Source organism: Nicotiana tabacum, chromosome 6 (genome assembly GCF_000715075.1).
Source record: "Nicotiana tabacum cultivar K326 chromosome 6, ASM71507v2, whole genome shotgun sequence".
Taxonomy (NCBI): domain Eukaryota; kingdom Viridiplantae; phylum Streptophyta; class Magnoliopsida; order Solanales; family Solanaceae; genus Nicotiana; species Nicotiana tabacum.
In genome coordinates this window covers 167,005,148-167,028,669 of record NC_134085.1, presented here as the reverse complement: position 1 = coordinate 167,028,669, position 23,522 = coordinate 167,005,148, and the positions used below count along the sequence as shown (strand labels likewise).

Below are 23,522 nucleotides of genomic sequence, written 5' to 3'. Positions count from 1 at the left end.
CTTAGCATATAACTGACTATCCCTCAAGGTCTAAAGAACCACTCTAAGATGCTGCTCGTGCTCCTCCCGGCTGCGGGAATATATCAAAATATCATTAATGAAGACTATCACGAACGAATCCAAGTAAGGCCTGAACACTCGGTTCATCAAATCCATAAAAGTTGCTGGGGCATTCGTCAACCCAAATGACATCACCAAGAACTCATAATGCTCGTACCGAGTGCAGAAAGCTGTCTTAGGGACATCAGATGCCCTAATACTCAACTGATGGTAGCCAGATCTCAAGTTAATCTTCGAAAATACCTTGGCACCCTGAAGCTGATCAAATAAATCATCAATCCTCGGCAATAGATACTTAGTCTTGATTGTAACCTTGTTCAACTGCCGGTAATCAATACACATCCTCATCGATCCATCCTTCTTCTTAACAAAAAAAACCCGCGTACCCCAAGGCAAAACACTAGGCCTAATGAAACCTTTTTAAAGCAAGTCATGCAACTGCTCCTTCAACTCAGGCGGGGCCATACGATACGGCGGGATAGAAATGAGTTGAGTGCCTGGAGCCAAATTAATGCAAAAGTCAATATCCCTGTCGGGTGGCATACCCGGCAGGTCTGAAGGAAATACCTTAGGAAACTCACGAACAACGGGCACAAAATCAATAGAAGGAACCTCTGCACTAGAATCACGAACATATGCCAAATAGGCCAAACACCCTTTCTCGACCATATGTCGAGCCTTCATATAAGAGATAACACTATGGGTAGAATGACAAGGAGTCCCTCTCCACTCTAAACGAGGTAAACCTGGTAAGGATAAGGTCACAGTCTTGGTATGACAGTCCAAGATAGCATGGTAAGGTGATAACCAGTCCATCCCTAATATGACATCAAAATTGACCATGTCCAAAAGAAGCAAATCTACACGAGTCTCAAGACCTTCAATCAAAACTATACATGAACGATGGACTCGATCTACCACAATATAATCACTCACCGGCATAGACACATAAACAGGATCACTCAAAGAATTACTAGGCATGACCAGATACGGTGCAAAATAAGAGGACACATACGAGTACGTAGACCCTGGGTCAAATAATACTGAAGCATCTCTATCACAAACCAGAACCGTACCTGTAATAATAACATTGGAAGCCTCAGCCTCGGGCCTGGCTGGAAGAGCGTAACATCGGGGCTGGGCCCCACCACCCTGAACTACATCTCTGGGACGGCCTGTTGCTGGTTGGCCTCCACCTCTAGCGGCCTAAGCTCCACCTCTAATACCTTTACCTCCACCTCTACCCCTACCTCTAGCTGGCTGGGCGGGCTGTGGAACATCTAGTGCCTGAACTATAGCACGAGAACCCTGATGCTGAGAACTACTCGGTGCTCGAGGGCAATACCTGGAAATGTACCCCATATCGCCACAAGTGTAGCAAGCCTTCGACTACTGAGACTGCTGGCCCTGGCAACCTGAATGACCATCCCGAAAACTCTAAAGCGGCGGTGCACTGATAGGAGCTGGTGGTGCACTGTAGGACTGCTGATTAGAATACTGCATTTGAGGACCACGGCTACCTGAAGCACCGTAAGAAACCTGATGTTCTGACAGAAAAGTCCTAGGAGGATGGCCTCTACCATATGAATCCATACCTCCAGACGAGGTACAACTGAATCGGCCTGAATGACAGGGTCTCTTGTCCGACCTATGACCACCTCCTTGTGACAGAATCATCTCAACTCTCTGAGCCACATTGGCTGCTTGCTGGAAAGAAATCTCATTCCCAGCCTCCCTAGCCATCTGAAGATGAATCGGCTAAATAAGTCCATCAATGAACCTCCTCACCCTTTCTCTCTCGGTGGGAAGTATGATGAGAGCATAACGAGCCAAATCGATGAATTTGGTCTCATAGTGGGTAATAGTCATGGAACCATGTTGGAGATACTCAAATTGCCTCTGATAGGCCTCTCTCTGAGTGATGGGGAGAAACTTCTCCAGAAATAGCTGCGTAAACTGCTCCCAAGTCAAGGCTGGGGATCCGGCTGGTCTAGCCAAACAGAAATCCCTCCACCAAGTCTTGGCGGATCCAGACAAGCGAAAAATGGCAAAATTGACCCCATTAGTCTCAACTATCCCTGTGTTCCTGAGAACGTCATGACAAGCTGTCTAAATAATCTTGGGGATCCTTAGTAGATACACCGCTGAAAGTAGTAGTGAAGAGCTTGGTGAACCTATCCAACCTCCACAAAGCATCGGCAAACATAGCTGCTCCATCACCGGTCTAAGCTACCACACTTGGCTGAACTGCTCCAACTGGCTAAACCGCTGGAGTCTGAATCTGGGGAGCTACCTGCTCCGGAGTGCGAGTAGCAGGAGTTTTGGCTCCTCCTCCAGCCTGAGAGATGGCTGGTGCTACAGGAAGCAAGCCTGATCGGGTGACACTCTCCATGAGGCCCACTAAACAGACCAGAGCATCCTGAAGAACTGGGGTAGCAATAAACCCCTCTGGGACCTGAGCAGGGCCCACCGGAACTGTTGGGGTCGGAAACTCATCATCAAAGTCAACCTGAGGCTCCGCCGCTGGTGCTTCTGCTCGGGGCTGAGCTCTGCCCCAACCTTGGCCTCTAGCACGGCCTAGGCCTAGCCCTCTGCCCCTAACAGGAGATGCTGCTGAGGGCTCGGGTTGCTGGTCAGTGGATGAGGAAGCACGTGTTATCTCCATCTGCGAAAGAACAAAGTAGAAATTTAATTAGCATTGAGAAACCAAACCGCACGAGAGGAAAGAATAAATGTGAAGTTGTTCCTAACTTTGTAGCCTCTGGGGGATAAATACAAACGTCTCCGCACCGATCCCTCAGACTCTACTAAGCTTTTCTATGAACTGTGAGACCTGTGTAACCTAGAGCTTTGATACCAACTTGCCACGACCCAGATTTTCCACCCTCGGAGTCGTGATGGCACCTACTAATGTGAGCTAGGCAAGCCAAACCTTTAACTACTTACCTTATTATCCAATTATTTTTGGTTAACAATTATAAGGTGAAAACGTGATAACAGCAGAAATTCAAATTTAAGCGGAACGCAATAATAAAATATATGAAAATTGTATCTATTACAAATACTTAAGCCTTAACCACCCAAAACCTGGTGTCACAGTGTCACAGACTGTCTAAGATTGCTACATACGATGTCTAAAGAAATAATAGTACACTGTTTCTGAATAAAAGGAAAATGAAACAGGAAATAGGGATAGATGGAGATGCCAGGGCCTGCGGACGCCTGCAGGTCTACCTTGGATCTCCGCGTGGACTGAAGGTAGCCTCCACACTACGGTCCAAATGCTGCTCCAGGATATGCACATAGTATAGAATGTAGTATCAGCACAACCGACCCCATGTGCTGGTAAGTGTCTAGCCTAACCTCCGCAAATTAGTGACGAGGCTAGGACCAGACTACCATTTAAACCTGTGTAATTCAAATATATACAGCGGAGAAGAAATACAGAAATAACCAGACAAAATAGGAGTGGGGAATGCTGTGGGGGAGATAACAGTTCCGAACAGAAAGACATCAAATAAACGAAAGAAACAACATAACTCGGATATCAACAAAGAATCAGAAATCAATAAATGCATGGCATCACCCTTCGTGCTTTTACTCTCGTCCTCACCAAAGCAATCATATAATAAAAATGTGCACGGCATCACCCTTCATGCTTTTACTCTCTTTCCTCACCATATAATCAATAAAATCGGTACGAAATGGTACATCGTGTGGCACGACATCACCCTTCGTGCTTTACACTCTTTCCTCACAAAACAAATAATGCACGGCATTACCCTTCGTGCTTTAACTCTTTTCCTCACCCAAACAACAATCACAAATAATAGGTCAAGGAAATAAATGAAATTGCAATAAAGATCCCGACAAGGGAACAACAACTCAACAAATAAATCCCGGCAAGGGAACATCATCAATAACCTCAACATCCCGGCAAGGGAGATAACGAATAAATCAACAATATCCCGACAAGGGCGACAACATAATGATCTCTTATCTTTCTCACTTTTATTTCACAATTCACCTCACAACTCGATCCAATGCTCTAGAGGTTCAATTATCACTTATGCTTTCACAATTCGTTACACAACTTGAGCCAATGCTCCTCAATGTTCATAGGTCACAATTTCTTCCACAAACTTTACACAACAAGTAGAAACCATTACCAAGGCATGAAAGATACAACGAAGTCATGATAATCACAATATAAGACTCACGGTCATGCTAGACACCAACGTATAGATACTAGGCACCATGCCTATACGTCGTACTCAACAATTAGCACATAGCAAATAGGACTCAACTCCTAATCCCTCAAGCTAAGGTTAGACCAAACACTTACCTCGATGCCACGAACACAATTCACGATTCAATTATAGCTTTACCCCTTGATTCCACCACCAATTTGCTCGTATCTAGTCACAAGTTACTTAATTACATCAATAAACGCTAAATGAATCAGTTTGAATGCATGAAAATGAATTTTCCAAAGTTTTACCCAAAAAATCAAAAATCGCCCCCGGCCCACATGGTCAAAACCCGAGTTCGAACCAAAACACGTTTACCCATTCCTCCACGAATCCAAATATATAATTTATTTTGAAATCAGACCTCAAATTGAGGTCCAAATCCCTAATTTTTGAAAAACCTAGGTTCTACCCAAAACACCCAATTTCCCCCATGGAAATCATTGATTTTGAATGGAAATCATGTGAAAAGATGTTAATGATTGAAGAAAACGAGTTATAAATCACTTACCAATGTTTTGGAGAAGAAAGGTTATTTGAAAAATTGCCTCTTATATTTTTGGGTTTTGAAAAATGAAAAATAACTGAAAATCCCGTCTTAATATACTACTCTCAGATGCCCTGTGTGGACCACACAAAATCAACTGCGGCTGCACAACCACCAGTGAACCTGTGCAGATTGCACAAAATCAACTGCGGCCGCACAGTCACCAGTGAACCTGTGCGGACCGCACAAGATCCACTACGGCCGCACAACCACCAGTTCGGACCGCACATCCACTACGGTTGCACTTCTCTGAACCTCCAATAACCATGTTTTAAGCCTAAGACACCCCGTAACCCACCCGAAACTCACTCGAGCCCTCGGGACTCCAAACCAAATGTGCATACTAACTCAAAAACATCATATGGACCTATTCGTGCATTCACATCATCAAAATAACATGTAAAATCATGAATTAAACCTCAAAACTCAACATTTTCATCAAGAACTCTCAAAGTTCATAACTCTTCAATCAGAAGTCCAACTCACGTCAAATAAACTCCGTTTTTCACCAAATTTCACAGTTATCTTTCAAATACTATAACAAATTTGTACAGGGATCTGGAACCAAAATACGGGCCCAATAACAGTGGTTTCAAATATTAATTCTTTTCTTTATTTCTTAGATAATTCAGTAAAATAATTTCTTTCAAAAATTGATTTCTAAGGCTTGGGACCTTGGAATTCATTTCCGGGCATACATCCAAGTCCCATATTTTACTGCGGACCTTCCGGGGTAGTCGGAACACGGATATGGGCCCGTTTGCTCAAAATGTTGACCAAAATCAACCATAATCAAATTTTAACTCTAAAATTTCTCTTTCTCATATTTTCACATAGAAGGCTTTTCGGATATAGGTCCGGACCATGTACGCAAATCAAGGTGAGGTAAAAGGGAGGTTTTTAGGCCTCGGAAACTGAATTCACTTGCAACACAAAAGGTCATCACACATGTGATAAGTGCTAAAATTGCAAGTGGTGACTTGAAAAATACACATGTTTTTATTCCCAAAATACCTTTGTTGTCTTCACAAGATGAAAACTTTCCTATTCCTTTCAAAAGAACACAATTTTCTATTATATTATGTTTTGCTATGACAATAAATAAAGCTCAAGGTTAGACATTAGATTTTGTTGGAATTTATTTACGAGAGCCTATTTTTTCCCACGGTCAGCTATATGTTGCTTTATCACGAGCAAAAAACTCAAGTTCCGTGAAATTATTGATTCGGCCACCAACAACTGATAGCAACGATGATCATACAACACACAATGTGTGACAATCCGGCTGGTCGTCTTAAGAATTAACGCCCTAATCCCCTATTAACTGCTTTTCCCAAGTTTATTTCTGCTAATGTGATTTGCCGGGATGTTCGGTTTTGAGTTTCAGAGAGTTTTGGGATACTTAGTCCCTAAATGAGAGCTTAAGTGTTGGAAAGTTGATCGTAGTTAGAACAGTGTGAAGACGACCTCAGAATGGAAATCTGATGGTTCCGTTAGCTCCGTTAGGTGATTTTGGGGTTAGGAGCGTATTCGGATTGTGTTTTGGAGGTCCGTAGCTAATTTAGGCTTGAAATGCCAAAAGTTGAATTTTGGAAGTTTTCGGTTCGATAGTGAGATTTTGATTCGAGGGTTCGAATGGAATTCTGGAAGTTGTAGTAGTTCCGTTGTGTCATTCGGGATATGTGTGCGAAATTTCAGGTCATTCGGACGAGGTTTGATAGACTTTTTGATCGAAAGCATATTTTGAGAAATTTGGAGTTCTTAGGCTTAAATCCATAGTTAATTCGAGGTTTCGATGTTGTTTTAGGTGTTTTAAGGATTGGTACAAGTTTGAATGAGGTATTACGTGATGTTGGTGCTTTTGGTTGAGGTCCCGGGGGCCTCAGGGTGATTTCGGATGGTTGTCAGAAAGGTTGAAGAAGTGTTGCAGCAGCTATAGCATTGCTGCTTCTGGTATTTTCACATCTGCGGCTTGGGGACCGCAGATGTGGCGCCGCAGAAGCGGCTAAAGGGCTGCAGAAGCGGCTTTGGGTCATTCCTTCAGAAGCTGCAGAAGCGGTGTGAGGCTCGCAGAAGCGGAACCGCAGGAGCGGTTAGAGGTCCACAGATGCAGAAGTTGGTCACTTAAGGGAAAGTCGCAGATGCGACACTTGTTCCGCAGAAGCGGGACCGCAGATGCGGTCCCAGGGCCGCAAATGCGGAAACTGCTGTGTATTATTTTAAAAGGGGTTCCGCGACTTGGGAGTTTATTTCCACCATTTCTAATCGTTTTTGAAGCTTTTGATAGTGATTTTTGAGGAAAACAAAGGGGAATCGCTTGGAGGTAACATCCTTGGCTTCATAACTCATTTTTATGTGATTATTGATCTAATTAGTGGTGAGAAATTTAGGAAAAATGGGTAATTAGGGCTTGAGTTTTAGAGGCCTTTAAATGAGGATTTGAGGGGCCATTTGGACTCCAATTTTAGTGTTCTTGTTATGAATAGATTCGTGAGAGTACGAGGTTTCTTAAAATATAAATTTCACCCGATTCCGAGACGTGGGTTCGAGGGGCATTTTGGTCATTTTACATAATTTCGCATATTAGCTTAGAATTTAATTGTAGAATTAGTTGCTCGAAGTGTTATTTATATTATGAAATTAAATTGAATAGATTTGGGTCATTCGGAGTTGAGTACTCATGGCAAGAACGTGGTTTCAGGTTGATTTTGAGCCGGTTCGAGGTAAGTGGCTTGTCTAACCTTGTGTAGGGGACCTTCCCCTTAGGATATGATATATTTGGTAATTAAAATGCCTTGTACGTGAGGTGACGAGCGTGTACTTGAGCTAATTGTTGAAAATCCGATTTTTCCTTAAGTATTTCAGTTGAGTTCTTTTTCCTGTTTTATTCTACTTGTGAACTTAGCATGTTGCTAGTTTAGAGAAGCATGTTTAGTTGACCTAATTGCCTATTTGCTTAAACTACTTTAATTGCATTATGTGGAGTATGTTAGGCTAGAATTAACTATTTACTTGGTACAAAATTTAGCTTAATTGGGTATTCTTGTGTTGCTGCTGTGTGCTTTACTTTGGGACTACGGAACGGCATCCCGGGAGATCCCTTGTACGTATTTATGATCTGGTTGCTGCTGTGTGTTTTACTTTGGGACTACGGGACGACATCCCAGGAGATCCTCTGTACGTATTTATGATCTGGTTGCCTCTGTGTATTTTACTTTGGGACTTCGGGACGGCATACCAGGAGATCCCCTTTACGTATTTGTGATCTGGTTGTTGCTGTGTGTTTTACTTTGGGACTACGGGACGGCATCCTAGGATATCCCCTGTACGTAGTTATGATTTGGACTGAGGTGCAGGATACCAAGAGATCCCCGGCACGTGAATTGAGGATACCAAGAGATCCTCGGGATACCAAGAGATCCCTAGCATTTATTGAGGATACCAAGAGATCCTCGGGATACCAAGAGATCCCTAGCATTTATTGAGGATAGTAAGAGATCCTCGGGATACCAAGAGATCCCTAGCATATATTGAGGATACCAAGAGATCCTCGGGATACCAAGAGATCCCTAACATTTATTGAGGATACTAAGAGATCCTCGGGATACCAAGAGATCCCTAGTATACATTGACGATACCGAGAGATCCTCGGGATACCAAGAGATCCCTGGAATATATTGAGGATACTAAGAGATCCTCGGGATACTGAGAGATCCCCGGTTATCATCCTTGTCATGAGTGTACTTCCTGGTGTTTGCCATTATTTCGGTTTCCGTTATTGTATTCCTTATTATCCTGTATAGATTCTTACTGTAGATTTTCAACTGTACTGCTTATCTTATACTGTCTTGTCTCATATTCTCTATATTTATTTAATCTCAGTAGGGCTCTGACCTTCCTCGTCATTACCCAACAGAGGTTAGGCTTGACACTTACTGAGTACCGTTATGGTGTACTCATGCCCCTTCTACGCATGTTTTTCATGTGCATATCTAGGTACTTCTACTCAGGCCTACCATCCTTGAGGGAGGTGACTGCTCTAGAGACTTTGAGGTACATCTTCCACATCCACAGACCGAGGAGTCCCTTTCTATTCCTGCCTTTTAGTATTTTAGTCCTTCTGTATTTTATATTCTTGTTAGCCAAATTCCGGAGTTAGAGCTATGTAGTATTTCCTTTTCTTAGCTTGTGATTCATGGGTTTTCGGGTCTTGGATTTGGATATTGATTTTGAGATTTATATATTGTGTATGCCGAGCGGCACATTTAAATACTATTACTACTTTATTTCTGTTTTAAATTGTTTACTTCTGCAAATTTTGGTTTTTCTTCAGCAAATTAGGCTTACCTAGTCGTAGAGACTAGGTGCCATCACAAGGGTTCACGGAGGGCAAACCAGGGTCGTGACACAATGTAGTATATGATGAAATCATTCAAGCGTCTCTCTTGTGAATTAACAGTAACACTATGAGCAGTCACTTATTTGAGATTTGATGTACATCTGACTGATATCCTACAAAAGATTGATCCTCAACACCTACAAATTGGATTGATATCACATAGATGTTAACTGAGATGTCTCTGCATCTTGAATCCTTGCTTCACTAAAGATCCTAAAGGTGGAATACTACTTGAATATTGCACTAACTATCCGGCAAGTAATTTTTTTCTTGAATATACATTTAATACTTGAAACCTTGCTTTGATTAATAATTTTGCGTGTGCATCTATATGTTTACATGTTTGCCTGTTTCTGGACAGATTCCAATAGTATACCAAATAAAATTCTTCTTCTTCTTTAGCTGTTGGAAATATGATATCTTCTTATCTTCTCCAGAATGAATGAAAGATCTTGGCTTAGTTTCTGCAATGGAGATCTAAGATAAATTCGTTCAATATCAGCTTACTTCAGATAATATTCCACAAAACTACTTGATAATTCCAAGGTAAGTTTATTTTCTTAGTTTTAACATGTTATTTGACGAAATTTTCTAAATTGTTTGAGTTCTTTAGAAAAGAATGATATCTTAATATTTTCATTTTATCTTTTCAGTTTCCCTTAACTGTATAATTTCTTTTGCTGAATACTTCTGTAGGTCCTGAAGACATATTTGAAAAAAGAACTATTATTCTCGCAGCTTCTTGCCATTATTGGTTGCAATAATTCTACTAGCTTTAGGTTTGGGTGTCATTCAGTGTAGACATAAAAGAACAGAGAGTTCAATGCTAAAAAGGATAAAACAAAATATACTATTTTTGGTACTTGGCAACCATAACCAGATAATCAAATAGTATTCTTCTCTAATTGTTTAGTTTTCTTGTCAACTTTATGGTCTAAATTCTCTACTTGTATAAACATATTGCAGGAAAATTGACCCACAACCATAACAAAGATCATAACAGTTCATTGCTTGGTCTGCTTTCTACTTTGTCGCAACCATTTATAATTCTTGATCTGGGTGCAGAGCCTCAAGAAGTCAGACGTTTAGCATGCCAAATAGTAAGTACTACTGTGATAAATTCAAGGCTTTTTACGAGACTTAAGGGAATGTTTAACAATTCACTGCCACTAAAATATTGATAAACAAGATTTTTTTTCTTAGATGGAGTATTTATTATTGAACATCAGTAAACACTTTAAAGTTTATGTTATATAAACTACGTCATTGTAGGCAGGCTATACATGGGCAACAGCCAGCTAGACTACATTAGAAGTGCAAATTAACAAGTGAGACAAGCGGTCATTTTTCCTTCGAATTTAGTTACCTCAGTTTGTTATTTGTATAATATTTGTGTGTTTGCCAAAGCTACATTTTCAGACGGAAGCTAAAGGCTAAAGAGCTTCAACGCATCTTATGATAACTTATGATGGAGTCAAGCTATGATGGAGTCAAGGTAATGTCCAATAGATTGCCTTTATCTCAGATTTGCTGAGAAAGTAAATTAATTTCTTAAATTATCTTAGGACCAAGGTTTGCTAGCTATGATTATAATCATATTTATCTGTCTAATATAAATATTTATTGAATTTCTTCACTATTCAGATGAACAACAAGGTTTAAATGGACTCATTTGGTCATTTTTGGGCAATATTGATAACGACATCTTCTGCCAACTACGCTTTCACTCTATTAAGGTAAGTATATGAGTTTAAAAAAATTCTCACACTGCTACGTTCACGATATGGATAACTGTTCAATATGTTCTAATATGCTATTACTAAATGCTCCACCTTCAGATTGCAGTTATATTAAGCTGCCTTTGTTTAATATGCCTACTCAATTATGAGATGCTGCTACATACTCTATGCAATATACTTTTAAGTAGGGGTGTTCATAAACACCCGAAAAACCGAACCAAACCGAAAACTAAACCAAACCGAGCAAAAAAAACGATACTTTTTGGTTTGATTTGGTTTTGGTTTTGAATTTTAAAAACTGATCAAATTTGGTTTGGTTTTGGTTTTAATCAGAAAAAAACCGAACCAAACCGACTATTGGAGAAGCTATTCCAAATTTATTATTACATCTATATATATTGTTATACAAAGTTTCAAAAAATTTATGGTAAATATTAATAGTTTGCACTTTTAGATCTTTACCTTTACATTCTAGTTTAATTGGTAGTTTTCTTTTGTTTAGTGTAAGAATCCATTTCATGTTAAAAATAACATATTTTTAATTGAGTCCTTAAATTATTCATCACTATTTGATTCAATTATCATCAATATATTTTGGTAAATAATAGATTGCTCAAAGGGCAATTGATTTGATATTGTTACATTGAAAATGTGGTCGCCGGAATATGTGTTTGGTAGTGTATGTCTTATATTTAAGAAAAAACCGACAAATAACCGAAAAAACCGAAAAACCGACATAAACCGAATCGAGAAAAACCGACTTAATTGGTTTGATTTGGTTCTAATATTTGAAAAACCGATCCAAACCGAACCATGAACACTCCTACTTTTAAGGGCCATGAGACAACTTAACTACCAGATAGACGAGCGTGTGAGCTCTAAGATTTTTTATATTCGGTGGAAGGCAGGTTGAAACTCTACCGCAAGCAAGTGAAAGTTGGATAACAAAGGCTAAAGTGTGCATGTAGTGAGATTTGAAAAAAAGAGCCACTTGTAACAACCTGATTACCTGGTAGTCAACGACAATGTATCAGTGCTCTTCTCTTAGGGCTCAAAACAGCTATGTCAGTAGTGGCAAGAGAAAGATCCATTACTCAAGTCCGATGTTTAACCTTCTTTGCCTTTCTAATAGAAACTTATGTTCTTTCATTAATTTTACTCTATCTATTTTTTGGTTTCTTACAGGCTTATTCTTGATTTTTGATTTTCTCTGTTTTTCTCTTGTAGATCACCACTTTTCTGATAGCAATAGGAGAACGGAGAATTGAAATTGAAGAGCTTTAGTATACGTTGCAGCTGAAAATGACTATGGAAACCTTAACAAATACTAACTCACCATCAGGAATAGTAAAGCTTCAAATTTTATGAAGTGCATCAGTGAGCTGTCATTTCGTCTATATCAAGAACAAGTATATGTTAGCTGACATTGGCAATCCCAATTTATAGTAATTTGTAGACTTTTTTTCTTTTTACTTAGCTTATTAACCAAAAACTCATGTGATTTCAGTTTGTTTTACCATGTTTGTCTCTTCCACTGACCTTTCAACAACAAAAAAATCCCAATGACAGAACTTCTTATGGTTGAAATCTTACGGCATGTGCTTAAATTTGTTCAGCTCATTTTGTCGTTGTTGCGATTAGTGTATTTACTTTTCCAATGTCTGTTTAATATGATAGTCGTTGTCTTTCTTTTACGTTGCTATGAATGGGTACAACTGCTAGAAGAAACAAAAGAATTCCTGAATGCCTTTACAGAACAATTAGTATTTTTATGGTATATCTTCACTACCCATTCAAAGATTGATGTCCTCAAAGTTGACATCTTATATAATGTTCTATATTAACCAGGAGTATTTTTATCATGCAGCTTCGTGATAGGACAGTTGACATCCTAAATAGTCTTTGCTAACTAGTCAGGCTCTGACTACATTTCATTCAGGTTAGTTTCATTTTTCGTAGTAATTCAATTACTTAAAATTTAATGGTGTCATACGAACATAATGAAGCTTGTAATGTGTATCTTTCGCATTATCCATTCTTAAACAAGTAAATATATATTTGACTTCTATTTCAATAAATTGCACCAGATCATGTTCTATTTTTCCTTTTGTTTTCCATTTTATTTTCAAAGTTTATCATTTCAGGGATGTCTCTTTTAGTTGTTTCAGTCATTAGATTCTACACCTCTGTTCCAACAAGCTTAGCATATTGAATCTTTTAGAAAAACGTTAACCTTTGTTTAGTTCTGTCATGGTGGTGCACACGAATTTGCCTAAAATATCCTACTTGATTGTTTCAAACCAGCAACTTCACAGTTGAATGTTCAGATTTGCTTGGAATGTTATGTGTGCCTAAAGTTGATATTTTTCTTTCTTTTTAGATTGCAATGAAAGTTTCTGAATTGCTTGTATGAGGTTCTAAAAATTTTCCTTGTAAGTTATGTGAACATAGGGAGATCAAACGGTTTCATTTGTTTTTTTAGTAAAAAAAATGCCAATGCTCCTACTGCAGATTAAATCAAAGATTGTGGCGCAAAGCAAAGCGGCAATACCCAAACTGTCATTACTATATCGATAACAATGATGTAAACTAATAAGTGTCCCTGTAAAAAAGTGTGTTCTTTTTCCCCTTAGTTCAAGATTAGGCCAGCAAATACATGTAGGATTGTTGTTAATCTGAAGGTGTCAACCTACCAAGTTTAGCCTTTTCATAGAATATGTTAATTAGTTACTCCAATTGCTAAATATTCTAATCTACATTGTTACACATCCTAATCGTGCTGGACAATTTACCTAGTGTTGCATTTGTTCTATGTACAACTAATTCAAGAGCATGAAGTTTATCAACTTCGTATTTTCTAGCACATGGAATGCAGATAATGTACATTGGCCTCTCAATTGGAAAAAATGGATATAAAGTGGATAAGTTCACCATTTTGTAACAAGTTACAAGGACTTTAGTTTAGATGTTTGTCAATCGATAGATCCTATCCCTGCTTCGGTTTCCATTACTACTGACCATTGTTGGAATCAGTATAACTTCTTGCTTTCTGTCAGAGCAACATATTTTATTTTTTGAGTACTACTGAAGGGTTAAATCACTTTTGGATTTACACTTATACTTCCGCGAAAATGAGGTAGCAAGTATAATTGCTCAGGAAATCGATACTTTAGCTCTAAACTGCCCCGTGCAACTGCTTTTGAATCTGCTGCTTCAAATAATCATAGAGGACATACGAAAACTTTACGGTTATTGGGCCCGGGCATAGCCCCGGCTAATCGTAACTAGTAAGTTTATAAACTAAAGTCAAACGCGTGAAATACATGAATAAACTTTTTACGTGACATGGTCAAAAGAGGTCTGTACTAGATACACTTTAGAAATGTTGCGTGTGTAATATTGGAATTTTTACATACCTATACACTATTGGAAACTTTATTACCCTCCCTACTCAAGTTTCAATTAAATTACATCCTATATACAAAATTACCAATTATATACACTTTAGGAATTAAATGAGTATCCCTTTATATTATGAATCAATTATTTCCCATTCTTATTCTCTCTCCCTCATGCGCGCTCACTCTCCTGCGCGCGCTCTCTCTCTCTCTCTCTACGTCTCTCTCTACCTCTCAATCTCTAATTCCAGTAATGTAAAGCAAAGGAAAAGAGAACAACAATTCCACCATTGACAGTCATTAAAAAAATTTGAACCTTTGAATTCGAAATGTGGGTTTTCAAAAAACATTATTTGTTTGAATTAGGTGTTGTTGCAAACAATTGAGAATTCTCTCTATCTCTCAATCCCTAATTCCAGTAATATAAAGAAAAGGAAAAAAGAGCATCAATTCCACCATTGACAGCCATTAAAAAGCTTTGAAGTTTTGAATTCGGAATTGAGTTTTCAAAAATCATTATTTGTTTGGATTGAATATTGTGCAAATAATTGGAAATATGGTTTGAAGTTTATATATCAATTTTGAGGGTATTTTGGTGAAGATTAGACTTGATTTTGACATAAGAAGAAGAAAATTTATAAAAAAAAGATATTGTATAAAATTTATATAAAAATTGTATTTAAGTTGTATGACATTGTAGTTGTATTTAAATGTGTATAAATAATGTATGAAAGTTGTAAATAAGTTGTAAATAAGTGTAAACTGTATATTTAGTTGTATGAATTTTATTTTTAGTATGTATGAAAGTTGTTGATAAATTATAAATAAGTTGTACATTATATAATTAGTTGTATAAAATTTATTTTTAGTTTATATGATATTGTAGATGTATCAAATTTGTATTAAAGCTTTACAGAATTTATTTTTTAATTTGTATGTTATACCATACAAATTTATCATCGCTCTGTTCCAATTCGTTGTGCTCTAAAAACAAAGACAAACTTGTTAGACAGTTTTCCGTGCATGTTGAGTAACTCATACTGAGAGTCCGAGTCTTGCGTTCCAACAACTTCACTGGTATGTTGAATGAAGAATGCTTTTCAAATTGGAGAGGAACGATGATTGAAGATGATTACTTGGAGTCAGGACGCCATATCCAACTTAGGTTCCTCCAACTTATCACACATGTGTAACCCACCCCAATATTAGAATGCACGCATACATCAAGAATGATAAGCTATCAAAGCAGCAAAGTAATATGATAAGCAATTCTGGGGGGAAAAAACATATGAAGGAATATACACAATCAAACAAATTAAAAAGAGAAAGTGATTACGAGAATGGCTTGCAAGCTATACGCACCTAAAGCAAAGAAGAAGGTGAAGATTGCAGAGAAGAGACTGCCGATGATTGCAAAAAAATAAGGAAAGAGAAGAGAAAAAAAAAGGAAAAGGGTATAACTAAATCTCTTGATTGAAGGCACTAATAATGGATTGGGAGCCTTCTAAGGTGGAATGTATATATTTTGTGAACAAAACTTTTATAGGTCAGGTAAATAACAAAACATGGACAATTTTGGTAATAAAGTTTCCAATAATGTGTATGTATGTAAAAATCCCATATTTTATCGTCCACAGAAAGTGTGTATGGGGTATTTGGGTCATAGGTCAGGTGCCAACTTATGTATTTTGCCTAACTTTTTGTATAGCTTTTTTATAATAATGTGAGTTGCTGATTATTAAAAGTCAAAGATCGTTAAATCATTATTCCTGAATATTTACACCAAAAACATTAATATCAGCACCAACTGCTGGTCTTTGCGGGAAAAAAAAATTGCATCTTCTGCGGTCACAGCGTTACTGGTTGCCCCGTCAGAATCACTTACATGAGAGATGGTATGATACATCACACCAGTCACCAGAGGTTTTCTGTTCAGTTCTCACAAGTTTTGAAGCGGCAGTGACATAAATGTGTCTAGTTGAATATTATTTTATTTGAGAAGATATTATCCAAGCTACTCACAACGAAGAAATGACATACAAAAAAGGAGCAAAATGTCATTATCCTCACTACGTGCAAGATAAATTCTGTTTTCCAGTCCACCACTAAAACCAGATCGAATTCCATAACCCAACAACTAAAACCAGGGGAAATGACGATCCATCTTCAGGTATACCATTTTCCAGGCTAAATGGCCAAAATGTTACATCAAAACTACAGATGGCACCTTCAGATGCCAAAGTAATATCTACACTAGTTAATGTACTCACAATTTTAGAGTACCCTAACTATGAAATAATTAGACAAAAGGCATATGATACAATCTAACAATTTGCTGCTCAACTATACAAATTCTACATGGTTATAGGGCTTCATATAAGAACTAAAATGCCGAGGGCTCAACATTTGCCTTGTTTCCAGCAAGAATGAGAGAGATCTCCAGACCACGACTGAATGCTTGGTTAAAGAGTATACGTGACTGGAAGGTAGAGACAAATGGGAACCACGATAATATTGCCACCGGAGCAAAGATAATGATGCCCATCCCAGCATCATACATTCTAGCAAATTCCTTTACAGATTCCCACAGACCCAAACTCCACACTACCCTCCTCCATGTGATTGCCAGCTGCAATTACAATTTGCAATTTTAGGAACAAAAGAGAATCTGTATATGTAAAACATACTCACGTATTATCCTACAAAACAGTCACAATCACATATAGGATATGTTTAGTTACTTCCTCGCCAGGATACAAAAAAATTAGCATATAGAAAGATGGCAACACTTGAGATAAAATAGAAAGAGCGTGGCGGGTAGGAGGTGGAACCAGGTTTTGCAATGACTGCAATATGAATTCACGTATGATGCAACGGCCAAAAACTGAAAAATTACAACCTCCATGACATGCATATGCGAATATACGCTAGGAAAAATCTTAAAAAGGGCCATCAAATTCAACGAAAGACTTGGTTTTACATTCCAACAGGATGATAGTGGGAATTCGCAACTGCAGATATGAGCTCAAGCATGCTACAACAATTTTGACACAAACTATTCCGACCTGCCAATAGTAACTAAAGAAGATACTTTTTTAACACCATACAGAAACAAATAAAGATAAGAAGGAATCTTCTCCGCAGTAAATTGTGAAAATTGTCGTAAGAAAATCAAAAAGCTTTTCAGACAGCACAAAGAATTCAAAAGCAACCATGAGCTAGCAAACTTACACAAAGGACGGCCCAACCAGTAGCAACAAAGGCGAGCACACTAGCAAACAAATCAGGAACAGATAGGTCAGTAAGAGCCACAACGAGGCAAAGAGCTGCAACAAGTCCCAAAGCTGTAACTCCTTGAAAAAATCGCAGCATGAGATGGATGTTGGTGGACTTTTTAGGACTGAAGGTAAAGATCTGCAATTTGACAAATTCCAAGATTATTAAAAAAGTAAGGGGGATTGCAGTTACATTAGACTCCATAAGTAAGCCCATAACATCAAAGACAGATGCATACCTTGAAAATCATCACAATTCCCACCAGTACAATCCAAGAAAAGCCATATATCTAGTAGAACAAAGGGTTTCAATTAGTGTGGTCTTTAGAAGAGAACAAAACCAACAGAACACATATAGTAGCACTCAACATCCACACACAAAGTAACACCATAGCATCACTAAATCCGAGAACAATATTAAACATTCAAAAATTGGCAAAACTCGACGGAATACGACATTCTTCTGTATCATAGTATTGTTTTCTCGCATCATATATCAGTCAAAAGCAGTATTCCTGCTGGAATATTTTGGCATATAAACTCAGTTTCTCAGGTCAGTTCTTACATCTTCTTTCACTGATATCTAAGTTCTTTCACTTATTCATCAAACCGTTGTAGAAAACTTGTTTATATGTTTCCCATCTATCTGACAAACTGAATAAAGAATTAGTAGAATACCTTCTGTTCTTCACTATCTCTCATGAAATGTAAGAAATAGATGAAGAGAAAGTTAAAATTAAAAGAACGATTCCAAGCATGGTAGCTCCCATTACCTACTATTTCAATAGTCAGATAACCTAATACAAGTATTTATTCTTTGCCCCAAAGGAAAAAAAAAACAAAATGAAGCGTCAGTGATCCAGGAAACAAACAAATTTGACAAAGCCAATTGCACGCCCAAGCGCACACGACCTGGATTTTTCGCACTGAGACAATATACAAGTTCAATACTAGAATTACTTTTGCATAAGAAAGATCGTTTACCATGAACTATGTGCTTTATTTTCCAAGGCTATACACTCAATTTATTCACATAAAAGGCAACAAAAGTAAGCCCAATTATAAGCAACATTCTTCTGTTAAAATTAAGGAATACCTACTGTTGTGCTACAAAGAAATTGGCTCTTTCCACGAAGAGAATACTAATGTTTGTCTCAGTATGCAAATAATGCAGAAAACATACCGCAAGAGAGGTGTCCTTTCCAGTCAAATGGAGTTTATAGACAATGCCATACTGGAAGACAAAAAATCTGAGACTCAATATTGTTTCTAGTATCCGTCCTCTCAAAGTCTGGATATGAATCTGCAATATAAAAAGCTTACAGTGTTAGAAAGAGCATTTTCCAGAACTCCCTTTCTTCCTTTCCTTTTCATTTCAGTTTCTTTTGGATTTTTTTTTTTTGGGGGGGGGGGGGGGCTAGAGAAGAAAATTAGTTTTTTTAATTAAGCAGTTACATCTACTAATTGAATGATTAAACTCCTTGGAATGATAAGGTGAATTAAAACTTCCTCATATTTTATTTTTCTGCAGAGGGACTACAGAGAAAGGCCACGGCGGAAAGGAATATATCTACAGAAGTAAATAGGTGATACAGTTTAACTGGCCAGAATGCAATTTACAAAAAAAGAGAGCTCATGAAGTTATAACTTGAGTTACAAATCTACAGTTAAAAGGATATATAAAAAGACCTGTTCTTCATCCCACCAGGACTCCCAGCTGTCGTCTCCCTTGACACCTACTCCACCCTTGTACAGCAGCCAGTTGGTCCAATCATCAAAGTCCTCAACAGTCCTGTAAAATCATGAAGTATTGAGGGAAGCATGGAATTTTGAGCAACTAAAACCATCGCAAATTGTTTTTTGAGGATGACAAGTGAACAAAAGAATTCAGAAAGCAACGACGACAGCCACGATGTTTCAGTGAATTATTACTATAATTACATATTGGTCACTTCTCCCTCATCCCCTTCTCTTTAATTTACTTGCTGGTATAGTCAATCCTAGAAATAAACTCTTTCCTTAAGTGAAAAGTTCAAACAATCCCAAAAAATCAAATTATCAGATAATATTACTACTTTCTTATTTTGAATATAACGTGCCTAATCTTATTTTAATTTACCATCTCTTTACCAACTCAAATTTAATAAGTCATTTCAGACTACCTTCACCAAAATTATGTAAAGAGCTAAATGGGTTAATCAAAATGGTAAGGAGGGAGTATAAATATTATGGTGCCAAATGTCATCAAAGTTCTCAACTCCGCTCTTTTGCCAGAAAGCAGATTGAAAAGTTACATGGTACAGTTAACATGGTGGTTGTGTAAAATGACTGCAGTGGAGAGCAATCATACAGAAGAAGTTTCCATAAAGAACAGTAAATACGAGAAACAGCAAACATACTTTTGCCATTCAAATCCAGAGGGATTGAAGATGTAAGGAGCAAATAGCCATGAAATAACAAGGAACCAACTGCTGAGAGTTAGCAAGATGAATGAAGTAGTTCTTCCATTACTGTAACCATATGCCAAGTATACTATAAGAAGCAAAGCCACTTCCAACCTGTGGATTAAAGAGTATCAAATGATAGTTCTAGGAACAGATACAAATCCACAAATCAAATTAATGGGGTGTAGGACTCACGCTTTAACAAAATGACTTCTAGAGTAAAGCCTATAGTTTTCCGCAAACTTGATGTGACGAACAACAAAACCTCGTCCAGTCGCCCGGTACTGTTTTAAAAGTAACATGATGGGTTATTTCCGGTGCCTATTATAACTTCCTTCAGAGTGAAGTTCATAAGATCCACATACCTTTGCACCACCATGGAGGATGGTGCGCCCAAAATAGTGAGTCCTAGTCCCAAGCGAAAAGGTAAAGAAGACAGAACAAAACTGAAGCTGCATTGTAATAAAGCTGAAGACGGCCTGCAAAATAGTGCATGTGAATGCAAAGCAAAAAACTAGAAACACCAATTTAAGCAACACAAAATGACAAATTCCAACATTATATATAAGATAACACCAGATAGAATCCATACCTTTAGTAACCCAAGTTCAAGAATGAAACCCATAATCATGGGAACTGCAGTGAAAATCCCTATTTGAACAAAAAATTGAGCATTCAAAGCAGCATCTAGTGCAGTGTTACCCAAAAGTTTAGCTCTCTTTGATATTCCTTCATCAAGTCCAGAGAAAGCCTGCTTGAATTAAAAGAATTGCTGAGACTTGCATAATGGTAGGAAGGACCAATCAAGAACTGTCACTAACCCATTCCATTTGAAGGATAAAATAATGTTGAACAGTTGAACTTAAAGATACTGCAGTTTTGGTTTAAATGCTAAACATGTGTATTAAGTTCCTCAACCTTCCTCAGAGAATAAAGTTGAAGACGACAAGAAGTTACAGCAGTTTTATACTTTTATTCATCCTTTTTTCTCAATGATAGCTTTTGTAAGATTTATGTGTTCCTAGCAATATAACAGCATCAGACAGTGAAGCCCGAGCAAGATAAATGTTCTCAAACATCCCAATTCAAACCTTGTTTGCAACATATTTATCCCATCAAAATATGAAGAGGAAAAGATGAAGAACTCTCTCTCTTTGGTGTTAAGTAGTTGTTAAGTTCATCCTTTTTCCCTAAATGTGCCTTACCACGATTTATGCGTTCTTGAAATAGATCCAACAGATAAAAGTTAGAAAACTAGGGACAGTGCAAAAAGAGGCAAGATTAATCGTGTTAAACATCTCAAGAAAGCGCATGTACATCACTCCACAAACATACAACAGTGTTAACCATGTCTCCAGACAATTCGTTTCATACACAAAGACAAACTGCTAAGACTAATAGAAAACCAGAAAAAGAAACAAGTTTGAGACATTTTACCAGATATGCTCTTCCATATAAGAAAATATACACAGTAAGGACTGTCATCTGCAATAAAGAAAAAATATTATGACAAAAAGCCAGAGACTTTTCTCTCTCCAATTATATGAACTAGCCTGGAAGGTATGATGGATAAAGCAAAATTCGGGAAACAGGGAATAATAGAATAAAAGAGAGAAATTTGATACCATTGTACAAACATAATAACCAACTGTTGTGAAGAAGAACGAGAGCATCCTAAAGAAATCAAAAAGTTGGCCAAGCCTGTACACATCCCTGCTCAGAACTTGCTCTCCATTTCCACCAGCTACCTTGCCTTCAAATAAAGCTATTTGATTTAACCCAACATCTCTTCCCTTTCCAACCTACATTCATCATCACAGCCTTAGAGACAATAAAAGAAATCGTCTAATCAAAAGCACACAAGCAAGCGCAACTACACCAACCTGAATATACTCATGGTGGGTAATATTTCCCTGCCTTAAAGTGGAATTAAAACCTGCAAAGAACAGTAGAAACCATAGATATAATGTTAGACAAGCACATGCTTCAGAAAAAAGAAAAAACACCATAACATTTACAAGCATAGAACTATCAGCTTAAAGAAACACTGCTATTCCATGAGACTATTGGCTAAACTTCATGGAAAGTAATCCTCTGTACAGTATCATGTGCTTTGTGTACTTTTTACTTGTGTGATTTCCCCTTCTTAGCAATGTAACTAACTTTAGCTTTCACAGAAGGAAAGAAAAGAAAGAAAGAACATAACAATTTCAAACGTGGAAATAGTCAAATTAACCAAATAACAATAGGAAAAAAGAGAAATTTTGTGAAGCAGCTCTATTTGTTTTCATGATCTGAAAATGTCAACCGAACACTACGTGCTTGCGATCCAGATTATAGATATCTCAAACGATGGGAACTAGCCAGGAAGCAATTAGGAGAAAGGTGGAAAATAGGAATTACTATGAGTATACCAAGTCTCTCAAACTTACCGGCATAGATGTCCTCACTAATGTTGATAACACGTGATGCTTTACTAATGCCACCCCGCGTGATATGAAAGATTCGATCAAAGATATCAGGATGTCCATAGTGCATGCGAACTCTGCAAGCCACTTGTGAAAATGAAAAACTTTTCCAACAGATGTTTTCAAAGAAGCAAGTTTATTCAAGAGACAGTTACTCGTGGAGAGCACAGTTATTTACTTTAACAATATATAATGTTAACTCCAACAATTTATTAGTGGTAAAAAAAAAGGAGCACGGGAAATGGAAACAAAGCAGAGATTCATACCACCTGCTTCTTAATGAATTTAGGCAGTTCAAATAATTGTAAAACCAGTGCATGAGTAACACCTTGCAACAGCAGCACAGATAGTACAAGAGTTCTGGTCTTTTTCCAATTTTATTTCACATGTTTCATTTTTTTTAATGGAGAAGGAAAAGAAGAAGAAGGGAAACAAAGCTCTGCCAGATGCAAAAGAATGCAGGAAGGGCACACAGGCTAAACTTGTTTAACCGAATCTAAGATGCCTAAACATGTCTTTGCAGTTGAAGAGAAACATAGCAAAGGATAAACCCAGCCAATCCTACAACCACCAAAATACAAAAAGATTTTAAAAAAAAAAATAATAGTCACACAGAAGCCACACTGATATTTTTTTTTTTTTAATAAGGAAGCCACACTGATATTTTTTTTTTTTTAATAAGGAAGCCACACTGATATATAAATATATGCATGTGTCTGTATATCTGTGTATTAATTATTAAAAAAAAAAGGTGTATATCATACTATATTATAAGTGTGAAGCTTCAAGCTGAAAGACCAAAATATCCATCAAAAACTAAATGACTATTTTGCCCTTCGAGCAAGTATTATTTCTTTGTACAAAAATATAAATATATATTTAATAAAGATAACCAAAAAAGGACAAGTATAAAAAGTAAAACTAGAAGAAATAAAAACGTCT

General features: G+C 37.5%; 2 protein-coding genes across 43 annotated transcripts in view; one reads left to right on the top strand and one right to left on the bottom strand.

Moving 5' to 3' along the window:
• Nucleotides 1-13,818, top strand: part of LOC107777658 (uncharacterized) — a 38,733-nt gene extending 24,915 nt beyond the window's left edge. For 9 of the 41 annotated variants that reach the window (XR_012710914.1, XM_075255842.1, XM_075255847.1 and 6 more), the window contains 9 exons: nucleotides 7,511-9,510; nucleotides 9,694-9,802; nucleotides 10,223-10,356; nucleotides 10,529-10,584; nucleotides 10,664-10,751; nucleotides 10,901-10,992; nucleotides 12,223-12,769; nucleotides 12,863-12,934; nucleotides 13,507-13,818. Coding sequence is in view for 13 of the 41 variants with exons in the window: in XM_075255847.1 (XP_075111948.1) it covers nucleotides 7,511-7,563 (53 nt within the window). In the remaining 28 variants the exon portion in view is untranslated. The remainder of the gene's footprint in view (nucleotides 1-7,510; nucleotides 9,511-9,693; nucleotides 9,803-10,222; nucleotides 10,357-10,528; nucleotides 10,585-10,663; nucleotides 10,752-10,900; nucleotides 10,993-12,222; nucleotides 12,770-12,862; nucleotides 12,935-13,506) is intronic. The other 32 variants (XR_012710916.1, XR_012710917.1, XM_075255844.1 and 29 more) reach the window with 17 other exon arrangements.
• Nucleotides 13,819-16,515: 2,697 nt separating this feature from the next.
• LOC107780981 (callose synthase 10) overlaps nucleotides 16,516-23,522 on the bottom strand; it is a 61,523-nt gene continuing 54,516 nt past the window's right edge. For both annotated transcript variants that reach the window (XM_075255821.1, XM_075255822.1), the window contains exons 39-51: nucleotides 22,545-22,657; nucleotides 21,996-22,048; nucleotides 21,738-21,914; nucleotides 21,550-21,597; nucleotides 20,705-20,863; nucleotides 20,478-20,591; nucleotides 20,308-20,396; nucleotides 20,068-20,226; nucleotides 19,358-19,460; nucleotides 18,852-18,971; nucleotides 17,908-17,958; nucleotides 17,625-17,807; nucleotides 16,516-17,022 (exon numbers count right to left, since the gene is read on the bottom strand). In XM_075255821.1, the coding sequence (XP_075111922.1) occupies nucleotides 16,777-17,022; nucleotides 17,625-17,807; nucleotides 17,908-17,958; nucleotides 18,852-18,971; nucleotides 19,358-19,460; nucleotides 20,068-20,226; nucleotides 20,308-20,396; nucleotides 20,478-20,591; nucleotides 20,705-20,863; nucleotides 21,550-21,597; nucleotides 21,738-21,914; nucleotides 21,996-22,048; nucleotides 22,545-22,657 (1,615 nt within the window). In that variant the 3' untranslated portion in view covers nucleotides 16,516-16,776. The remainder of the gene's footprint in view (nucleotides 17,023-17,624; nucleotides 17,808-17,907; nucleotides 17,959-18,851; nucleotides 18,972-19,357; nucleotides 19,461-20,067; nucleotides 20,227-20,307; nucleotides 20,397-20,477; nucleotides 20,592-20,704; nucleotides 20,864-21,549; nucleotides 21,598-21,737; nucleotides 21,915-21,995; nucleotides 22,049-22,544; nucleotides 22,658-23,522) is intronic.